Genomic DNA, 11359 nt, shown 5'->3' with positions numbered 1-11359 from the left:
GAAGCTAGGTTTGTGATTAAAGAACCTATGATGCTAAATTGGAGATTAAAGAATCTATATGAAGCTAGGTTTGTGATTAAAGAATCTATATGATGCTAAATTGGTGATTATAGAATCTATGTTAGTGATTAAATAATCTATATGAAGCTAAATTGGTGATTAAAGAATCTATATGAAGCTAAATTGGTGATTAAAGAATCTATATGAAGCTAGGTTTGTGATTAAAGAATCTATGATGCTAAATTGGAGATTAAAGAATCTATATGAAGCTAGGTTTGTGATTAAAGAATCTATATGATGCTAAATTGGTGATTATAGAATCTATGTTAGTGATTAAATAATCTATATGAAGCTAAATTGGTGAGTATAGAAACGATATGAAGCTACATTTGTGCGTATAGAAACGATATGAAGCTAAATTGAGTTTGTTGTATTCCTCCTTATATGGACTTGTGCTTAACTAAATTGGAGACCAACACCAAAGCAGTCCTAATCATAATACGTTGGCGGCTAGTCGGGATGTTTGCAACTTAATGACCTCAGAATTCTCCAACCCTGAAGCAGTCAGGTAGGAAGAAACAGAGTAATTACTACTAACTAGCACAGAGCCACTAGAGGTTGCTATTTCTGGACTAACTGCAGTTAGCTCATTTGCACTTCTGTTGTATTGTTTGAACTAAACTACAGCAGTGCACACAGCTAAAAGCACACTCGGTGTTTATGATTGAAACAACGAATGCAGTGATCATCAAGTTGAAGATATCGAAGGTGTGCAAGAATCCAGACTTTTACATTCTGAAGTGTAACTTCCCAGTTCCAGACTTGCCATGAATACAACTCGAGAGCTGGAACCAAACTCCCCCCTTTTGGTCTGAGCCACTAACATGAAGCATCCTTACCCTGAAGTTTAACATCCTGACATCTGATCAAACTCCAGATATACCTCCTGGTTCCCAACTTAGGAGAACAACGAGGAACAACGAGGAGAAGACAACAATTGCCACAGCCAAAGTTTTAGATTATTTAAATACATTTTTCGGGGCAGGATGAAACAGCTTAGCCAAACATAATAATCAGGTACTGTATCTCTACCGGATACAAATGTACACTACAACATTGCAAAAAAGACTCCCATTCATACTTAACCAGGTCATAACCATCCAGTTGGGGGTGGCTGTAATGTAAAGGTCTCCTCCTTGTTCCTCCACCTAAGTTCTCAGGTAGTAAAAGCCTCATTGGTCCATATTTGCACAAATCCAGGATAGAAATGCAGGACAGGACGATACAATCCTGAGATACAGAACTACAGTAGGAGTAAGAGGCATCATGCATAGTAAGCATCCCACTGACATGACCGTCGTCTTGAGTACTGCATCCATTTGTGGGGGCGTCTCATGACATCAATGTCTTGTCCTGTGTTTTCTTCCTAGTTACAAATACATTCTTTGTTTTGGTAACAGCAAAGAGAAAAAAGAAAATCATAATATAATAAAGAATGTGGTGACAGCTATACTAAACTATATATAATAAAGAATAATAATAGAATAATAAATAATAGAAACTAAAATAAAAAATCTATCACTACTGTAATGTCGACACAAAAGGCACATTAACAGCTCCAGTTAATTATGTGTCTCACAGTTGCAAAAAGGGGCATTTCACAAAGCAAGATTATGCATCTGTAGAGAACTACATAATGCTGGTGTTCTACACAAACTAGGCCCGACACAATAATGTCACAATAATCATTAGGAATTGGTAACACTGTAATTTAAAAGGGCACAAATGACGATGTTAAGTATATAGGAATTATTAACATATACCTCCTCATTAGATTTTAGGTATTTAATCATTAACATATAGTTGAATCATTATTAACATAATTACCGTGCCCCCTGAAGTAAAGTGTTTACCTTTGATAACATTAAACACAATATTTGATTATGATGGAAAAACACATTAAATAATATCTTAAACAATGGAACAGATGTTCATCACAATGCACAACATTATGTAAAGTGTGATATCAAACCAAAGTAAAAAAAAAAAATTAAAGAAAGAAAAATCAATATATCATAATTTCACCATATGATTCCACTAACAGACATATGGAACTACTGTCCCCAGTCTGAGCAGAAACCACTGACATATTGATACTGTCCCCCGTCTGAGCAGAAACCACTGACGGACATGTTGAACAACCTACCTACGTATCAAAAGTATCCTATGATCTCATCAGCATCAGTGAGCATGTTTGTTCCAAGACATAAGGCTGGTGATTGGCCATTTCTTCTGTTCAACCAATCCGAAATGTAACAAAGCCTCTGATTGGCTCATATAGCACACACACACACACCTCGATACATAAGGTAGCGAGGGGAAAAAGTATTGTTTTGGTAACGGTACAGAATACCAGGTATTGGTATTGGCACCAGTATTGAAACATTTCAAATAATACCCCAGTCCTACATAAGTTACATCTGCTCTTAGTTTTGTGTTCTTCTTAAGCATTCAAAGTGCAATCATCTAGGAATCGCACCCATCCATTGATTTTACTCCTCAGTGCAGACTTCAGGTCAGTGGACAATAATGATTAACCCTTTCACTGCCGCACTACCAAACGGTTAACCCTTTCACCGCGACAATACACAGGTTAACCCTTTCATTGCCACACGACAGCAGGTTAAGATAGAATCTCCACTATAGATATGTCTGACCAAAGTACCAAAAATACAGAAAATCCAACTTGTTGACATTGAGTGGTTTCGATTGCATGATACAAGTCACTTTTATGGATTCTCATTCGGTGAGTTCAATACAATATGGGTCTTATTGTACAGGAAATTCTCAAGACACTGATACCTTGTTTTTAGCCTGTTGTTGTCAATGTTCATCCACGTCAGACAGAAAGTCTATGTTCATCCACGTCAGACAGAAAGTCTATGTTCATCCACGTCAGACAGAAAGTCTATGTTCATCCACGTCATAATTGTTGCATCTTTTTCACGATAGGCCACTCCCATTGTCACGCCCCCCCCCCTTTTAGCCAATGGACCTATATCAAACCCTGCCCTCTTTTCTTGATCCTCCAATCACAACTGTCGCTTACCTCGGACAAACTAAGCAACAGTTGTGATTGGAGGATCAAGAAAAGAGGGCAGGGTTTGAGACAGGTCTATTGGCATGAACACACACACACACCTGGCCTTCATGCTCAATTTCAGCCTCCTAGGGCGAAACCGTTGGTCTTTTGTGGCAGTGAGAGCTGAGAGAAGTAGAAAAATTTAGAAACCAGTGTAAAAACAGTTATATGTTATATACATATATACACAACAAAACCCTACAAAAACATGTTTTTCCACCCACCATGAAGGCGGGTGCTGCATGTAAAACCAAGCACTCCCTTTTCAGTGAATCAGCTACACTTCCTTTAAGACTGCTTCTCACAGGAAGTTGTCAGTTAAATACCAAAAATATGAAAGTTTTTATATAAAAGTAAACTGTGGAGTCAGTTTATTTTTCTCACAGCCTATTCATGGAAAAGAGGTCGGAGGAACGGGACTACTTGCGAGCCTTGCTACCTCTGCCGCAATGAGGTCCCTGTTGTTGGTTGTTATAAAGGCACTTGGGGGGGTAGTAGAGTATTCTTCCACCAGAGAGGTTAGTCTCCCTCGGTCACACAATGCACCAAACACATGCAGCATCAGATGCCATGGAAACACACTTAGTCGTCTCTCCCTTCAGATTGGCTGGAGGGTCAACTTCACTGCCTTTATGGACAGAGAGAGAGAGAGACAGAGAGAGACAGAGACACAGAGAGAGACAGAGTTTGTTAGCTTGATAACCATTAAAGTCGAGGTGTTGAGCAGATCAGTATTGTTACATCACACTAGGGCTGCACAATTCTTGCTAAAATTGTGAATCACGATTTTTCTCCCAAAGAATTGAGATCACGATTCTCTCACACGATTCTTATTTTTTCAATAAAATCCTTTATTGCACTATTTCTTAAACAGACAACATAACATATATCAAATTGCTTGACTTAAATGTAAACATAACATAAAGTGCTTGAAAAAAAAAAAAAAATAATTTAAATAAAAAAAAGAAAATCGTCATGATTTAGAAATGAAATCGCATAGGTCTATAAATCGAGATCGCAATTTTTTTTTAGCGATTAATCGTGCAGCCCTACATTACACCACAATTCCCAAACCACCACCACCACATGATTAGATTAAAGGAACACGCCAACATTATGGGAAAAGCGATTACCATCTTCTCCGGAGTCAGACAAGAAGATAGATACCAATTTCCTCTCAGTGTGTTCAGTAGAAAGCTATCCAGCTGCAAGCTAGCCTAGCACAAATGAATGGAAGCCGATATGGACCAGCTAGCCTAGCAGTTGGCCAAAAACACCTCTCCCAGAGTTTTGTTGCCGTGTTCCTTTAAAACTGTGAGAGGTTGAATTATTTTATTTCAGAGAAAGGCGTCAAGTACTCTACTCACTCACTCAGGCCGCAGTGTTGGAATGCGGCCCTATCTCAACAACAGACTAGACTGGGAGGAAGGAGACAAGGGGATGGAGTTAGGGTTGGAGTGAGTGTGTGTGTGTGTGTGTGTGTGTGTGTGTGTGTGTGTGTGTGTGTGTGTGTGTGTGTGGGTGGAACTGTTGTGGCGCTAATTTCGTTCCGGGGATGAAATCCATTCCTACCCTCCTTCCAGGTTGAAACTAACGCGATAAAACTAATGATGTTATATGGTTCATATTTTCCTTTGTACTTGATTCAAATATCCGTTATTTAAAAAAAAAAAAAAAAAAAAAAAAAAAAAAAAAGGTGCTATAGATCACATTCAGCCACTAGATGTCAGACTAGAGCACCAGCATGTTATTTATCCAATCAGGTGCATTCCACGTGGGTAAATGGGAAGTAGGGAGGGGATACATGCACGCGACATGTAAACAACAACATTCATTTTGGACACGCAAAATGGTTTTGGACAAATAAAAAAACTTGCTACCCTATAAACACGGCCCAGAATGTCAGTGTAATGGTGTTCCACCCAATGTAATGTTTTCCTACCAGCAGCCTTCATACCGTGGTCTGGGAAGCCTGTGTTGATGTTGTGTGGAAGTGTAGCCTGTGTTGATGTTGTGTGGAAGTGTAGCCTGTGTTGATGTTGTGTGGAAGTGTAGCCTGTGTTGATGTTGTGTGGAAGTGTAGCCTGTGTTGATGTTGTGTGGAAGTGTAGCATGTGTTGATGTTGTGTGGAAGTGTAGCCTGTGTTGATGTTGTGTGGAAGTGTAGCCTGTGTTGATGTTGTGTGGAAGTGTAGCCTGTGTTGATGTTGTGTGGAAGTGTAGCGTGTGTTGATGTTGTGTGGAAGTGTAGCCTGTGTTGATGTTGTGTGGAAGTGTAGCCTGTGTTGATGTTGTGTGGAAGTGTAGCCTGTGTTAACACTATGGTCGCCAAAAACGCCTTACCACGTCATTCCCCGCCATGCTCATTCTGCCAAAGACGCCGTACCACGTCTTTGATATCAATATTTCAAAAATCTGTGATCACAATCATATTTCTCCCCCGGAGACTTGAGATCTACTGTTGATCCCCTCTCAACTCTCCAACGGTTCAAGAGCGCCATCTGGTGGCCGATCGGCGGATCGCCCAAACCGGAAACAGGAAACGGAAGCTGGTGCGCATTCCAATTCGGTCCGATCACTCGCTAATAGTCCCAGGACTCGAGCTAGACACAATGGATAGCAATCCGTTACCAATAACTCGATAAACAACATGATTTGGACGTATATACTATTATACAATCTGGAGATGGATCGCATATTTCTACATTCCATAATAGGAATATTTCTGCTCCACGCTCATCGCCCAACGCTACGAGGAAGCTACGGTAAAATTCAGCGTTATTTTTTAACGTGTTCGATACAAACTGCTCTAATGATCATATCACCCACACTAGATGAATCATCTAACGTTGGTCACGGAATTATAAACGACCCCCCCCCCATCCGGTCAACATCAGATGATAAGTAGTAACTTCTAGAAGCACGTCCATTTGAAATTTTTTATCTCGCGCAGATTGCTATCAAACTGTATTTGCTCATCAATATAATGCATTTAGGGCTATAAATCACGTTCTGGAGAATGCTGCAGAAAACGATAAAAACATACTTATACTTTAGACCGTATTTTAGTATGAATATGTCAATGAAAAAGTATAACGTTGCTACACCCTGAACAATAGATACTTGACGTTGAATGGGCCATAGTAATGTCAATTTAGCAATACAATTAAAAAAGTTATAGCCCTGCAAAGAAGGGGAACTTCTCCATAGACAAATAGAGCTGGCGTTGGATGGTTTATTGTGAATATAAGCCTGGCGACCAAAGTGTTAATGTTGTGTGGAAGTGTAGCCTGTGTTGATGTTGTGTGGAAATGTAGCCTGTGTTGATGTTGTGTGGAAATGCGATTGACCTTGATGTCAACCTAATGCCTGTGGGACACCACTAGGGGGCAGAGCGGCTAAGTGTGAGTGACTGAATGATTGACATTGCCGATCATAGAGGTGCTTCTTATCATGCTGTGGGAAGTGAAAAACTGTCCCTCCCCCTTTCTCATCAATGCCCATTACCAGTCTTACACAAGGTGCCATACCTGTGAGCCGCCAGAATGGATAGTTGTGTGTGTGAGAGAGAGAGAGAGAGAGAGAGATAGAGAGAGACAGAGAGAGAGATAGAGAGAGAAAGACAAAGATAGAAAGACAAAGATAGAAAGAGAAAGACAAAGATAGAGAGAGAAAGATAGAGATAGAGATAGAGATAGAGATAGAGATAGAGAGAGAGAGAGAGAGAGAGAGAGAGAGAGAGAGAGAGAGAGAGAGAGAGAGAGAGTTTACCTTCTGTCTACTGGTCATCCAGCTCTTTATGCTGGGAACCAGTACAGAGCCCAGTAGGATCTGAGCAGGGTGGTAGATCAACAGAGGTACTGAGATCAGAGACAGGTGCTCATAGCCTTCAAATACTATCTTCAACATAGGAATACCTAGAGAGAGAGAGAGAAAGAGAGAGAGAGAGAGAGAGAGAGAGAGAGAGAGAGAGACAATAAAACATGTCTGTAGTATTTGTCCAACTATGAATCTACCAAGTGTTAGGGTCGAGGTGTGTGTGTGTGTGTGTGTGTACATACCCAGTGTGAGTGATTTGTGAGTGGAGCAGAACATGATGGCTACTGTGTCGGCTGGACTGAAGCCAGACCCACTCCTACAGGAAGCAGACACATTTAGTATTCATTACTACCGTTTACATCAGGCAGTATTTAGTACTCATCACTACAGCCCATTATCGGAGCGACACATCATTTAGTACTTAAATTATACCTGCCCTGAATTTTCCCAAGGGGATCAATAAAGGAATATCTTATCTTATTGCTACTGTGGATTTAACATCACTATAGTAGAGAGTAATATCATTCTTTAGCGCTAATATTTTCACAAGGATTTTTTTAATATTTAATACTTTTTCATTCACAGGTCTGGCTACTGTGAAGTGCACATTGCAATTTTTAAAGGGGGACATATTATGTATCGTTTTGACCATTTTAAATGACTTATGGTTTTTGCAAATAATAAATACAAATGTAACTGTGTCAGTTTCATTTGTATTATTTTCTAGCACCTCCTTCTTCCCTATATCGAACATTGTTTTTGTTTTTAGCCAGTGGGAGGCATAGTCTAGCAACGTTCAAGACAGGGGAGAGGGGGGATTGGAATCACGAAATTGGGATGGGAGAAAAATAGGAGAAAAAGTGGATCAAAAAAATAATAATAAGTCTTAAAAACAAATCTGCAGTTGTTTTAAATTGTTTGTACAAACTCGATTACGTTTACATTTCAGCCAAGCTTCAATTACTATATTAGAATTTAGCTACTGGGGGTTTCCAACTCTCAGTACTTTTGGGTCTAAACTGTAACGCTGTTTGTAAGTAAGGCTGAGACCACTTATCAATTTATCGATAACTGCGTGAAATCGATAAGTGGCATCATGTGTAAAAACAATTTCAATAAAATAAATAAAGTTTAATACTTTTTTCTTAAAAAAAGAAAAAAATATATATTATTTAACGTTAGTTTGTGTGTGTGTCATGGGCCAACTACAGCGTTGCACACACACAAACTAACGTTAAATCGTAGTTTTTTCTTTTTTAAGAAAAAAGTATTTTAAACGTTTTAAATTAATGTTTTACACATGCAAAATAATAATAAAAAAATATATATTTATCGATAATTTTGTCCCGATTTATCGATTCGTCCAAATGGCATATCGTCTCAGCCTTAGCCGTTTGTGTATGTACGGAATTACTAAGCTACCCAAAAAACATAATCAACCACCCGATTGACGGGTTGAATCGTGTCTGTAATTGTAGATTCCTACCCTAAGCCTGTATCTTTACTGGCCTTAGAGCCTGTTAGTAGTTGGAACCTAAAGACACATCTGTTAGTTCAACCTTTCATTTTACATAACTTTTTACATCGCGTTCCATGTTTACCTACGTGTGTTTTTAATAAAGTTTGTGTGAATTTAAAGAGACCTGTCTTCGTGTTCCTACAGTCACACTTAAGTAAAGTAAGTCATGAACTTCAGAAGAGATTGAAAGTATTTGTAAAAGCTAGTTACTTGTGTTTGTACTGATCCAAACAAGATGGCGATGACCTGGGCTGGCTGTATCCTTGTGGTCCAAATAAATCAATGATTATAGAGTTATGAACTTAAATAGAATATGTATGACCTCAATTTGATTATAAGAATCACTACGAGAGAGACTCACCGTGTAGAGAAGGCAAACGTCAGCAGCATGAAGCTGAGCTGGATGGAGAAGACTGGAGACCAAAAGATACATTAATACACACCTCTCTCTCTCTCTCTCTCTCTCACTCTTCTCTCTCTCTCTCCTCGTCTCTCTCTCTCTCTCTCTCTCCTCTCATCTCTCTCTCTCTCATCTCTCTCCTCTCTCTCTCTCCTCTCTCTCTCTCTCTCTCTCTCTCTCTCTCTCTCTCTCTCTCTCTCTCTCTCTCTCTCTCTCTCTCTCTCTCTCTCTCTCTCTCTCTCTCTCTCTCTCTCTCTCTCTCTCTCTCATCTCTCTCTCTCTCTCTCTCTCTCTCTCTCTCTCTCTCTCTCTCTCTCTCTCTCTCTCTCTTCTCTCTCTCTCTCTCTCTCTCTCTCTCTCTCTCTCTCTCTCTCTCTCCTCTCTCTCTCTCTCTCTCTCTCTCTCTCTCTCCTCTCTCTCTCTCTCTCTCTCTCGCACTTTGATCCAAAGCGCTTTACAATTTGTTCCTCACATTTGACCCATTCACACACTGATGGCGGAGGCGATCATGCAAGGTGCCAACCTGCTCATCGGATCAATTAGGGGTGAAGTGTGTTGCTCAAGGACACATCGACACACTGCCCGGGAGGAGCGGGAATCAAACCGGGAACCTCCGGATTGCCAGACGACTGCTCCACCTCCCGAGCCACTGTCGCCCTGTGTTCCTCTCTCTCACTCTCTCCCTCTGCCTTTCTCTCTCCATCCATGTGTGTGTGTGTGTGTGTGTGTGACAATTCCCACAACAAAAGTGCAACTTCATCCGGTCAATAATTCATATCCTCAGCTCTTTATTGTAGTTAGTGTATATATTAAATTCACCTCTGTAATATACTCAGTTCATACGGATGACAGGATAGATACAGTATGGAGGAATAGAGATAGAATGAGAATGGATATACATTAAATAGAGCAAGAGAAAGATAACAATATAGAGAGAGATGTGGATAATAGAATTTTATATAAAATGTAATAAAAGAGAGTAAGAAGAGTGAACTATCCCCCTTTGCAAGACGTGGTCAGGAAACGTAAGATGCTCACTGAGCCAGACTATAATTATAATAAGACGACGCAAATGGATTATAATTGTCCCTCTTTGACTGCTGACAGTATAGGTTTATGACATACAGACACAAACACACACAGGACGCACAGACACACACACACACACCACACCGTAAAGGGATAGACGGTATTGTACTGACATTTGACCCGTCATATTATGTAGTGTCTTTGACTGTCATCAATACTATTGAGATCAACTTTAGGACAGAGGTGTTACGTAAGCAAGATCATCCTATTATCCTAGTAATCTAGTATCCTATTAACCTATCATAGACAGAGACAGAGACAGATATAGACAGATACAGAGAGAGAGAGACAGAGAGAGACAGAGATAGACAGAGACACAGATACACAGAGAGAGAGAGAGATAGACAGAGATAGACATATATAGACAGAGATAGACAGAGAGAGACAGAGAGACAGAGATAGATATAGAGAGACAGAGATAGAGAGATACAGAGATACATAGAGACAGAGACATAGATACAGAGAAACAGATAGATATACAGAGAGAGAGAGAGACAGATAGAGACAGAGAGACAGAGAAACAGATAGATATACAGAGAGAGAGAGAGACAGAGAGAGACAGATATAGACAGAGATAGACAGATATAGACAGAGAGAGACAGAGAAACAGATAGATATACAGAGAGAGAGAGAGACAGAGAGAGACAGATATAGACAGAGATAGACAGATATAGACAGAGAGAGACAGAGATAGATAGAGAGAGACAGAGAGAGAGACAGAGAGACAGAGAGACAGAGAGACAGAGAGAGAGAGAGAGAGAGAGAACCTACGTCACATGCACACGCCCCCTCATTACTCAAAGTCTCCATTTCATTCTAGTAATGAAGCCTTAACTAGCCTCATGTGGGGATCCTGTGAGTGAACTTGCAAATCCCTCCCCTCTTCCTCTCTCGTCCAATGTCCTGTGTCCTGCAGTGCCACATGTCCTTTCTAAGGGCGGCGGCCGGCCATAGATTGATGTGGGGGGGGGGCCCCCCACATCAATCTATCGGCCGCCGCCCTTGCACGCACAGGGTGGGGTGTGGGAGGGCCTAGGAGGGGGAAAGGACATGTGGCACTGCAGGACACAGGACATTGGACGAGAGAGGAAGAGGGGAGGGATTTGCAAGTTCACTCACAGGATCCCCACATGAGGCTAGTTAAGGCTTCATTACTAGAATGAAATGGAGACTTTGAGTAATGAGGGGGCGTGTGCATGTGACGTAGGTTCTCTCTCTCTCTCTCTCTCTGTCTCTCTGTCTCTCTGTCTCTCTGTCTCTCTCTGTCTCTCTCTATCTATCTCTGTCTCTCTTTATCGCTCTCTCTCTCTCTCTCTCTCTGTCTCTCTGTCTCTCTCTCTCTCTATCTCTCTCTCTGTCTCTCTCTGTCTCTATGTCTATCTGTATCTCT

At 40.6% G+C, this 11359-nt stretch overlaps 1 protein-coding gene across 3 annotated transcripts in view; it reads right to left on the bottom strand.

Moving 5' to 3' along the window:
* Nucleotides 1-1007: 1007 nt before the first annotated feature.
* Nucleotides 1008-11359, bottom strand: part of slc10a7 (solute carrier family 10 member 7) — a 44813-nt gene continuing 34461 nt past the window's right edge. Inside the window, exons 9-13 of one of the 3 annotated variants that reach the window (XM_084328851.1) lie at nt 8842-8893; nt 7204-7277; nt 6914-7059; nt 4510-4560; nt 1008-3770 (exon numbers count right to left, since the gene is read on the bottom strand). In XM_084328851.1, the coding sequence (XP_084184977.1) occupies nt 4540-4560; nt 6914-7059; nt 7204-7277; nt 8842-8893 (293 nt within the window). In that variant the 3' untranslated portion in view covers nt 1008-3770; nt 4510-4539. The remainder of the gene's footprint in view (nt 3771-4509; nt 4561-6913; nt 7060-7203; nt 7278-8841; nt 8894-11359) is intronic. The other 2 variants (XM_084328852.1, XM_084328850.1) reach the window with 2 other exon arrangements.

This window comes from Notolepis coatsorum (genome assembly GCF_963971535.1).
Source record: "Notolepis coatsorum genome assembly, chromosome: 1".
NCBI lineage: Eukaryota > Metazoa > Chordata > Actinopteri > Aulopiformes > Paralepididae > Notolepis > Notolepis coatsorum.
This window is presented reverse-complemented; position numbering and strand designations above follow the sequence as displayed.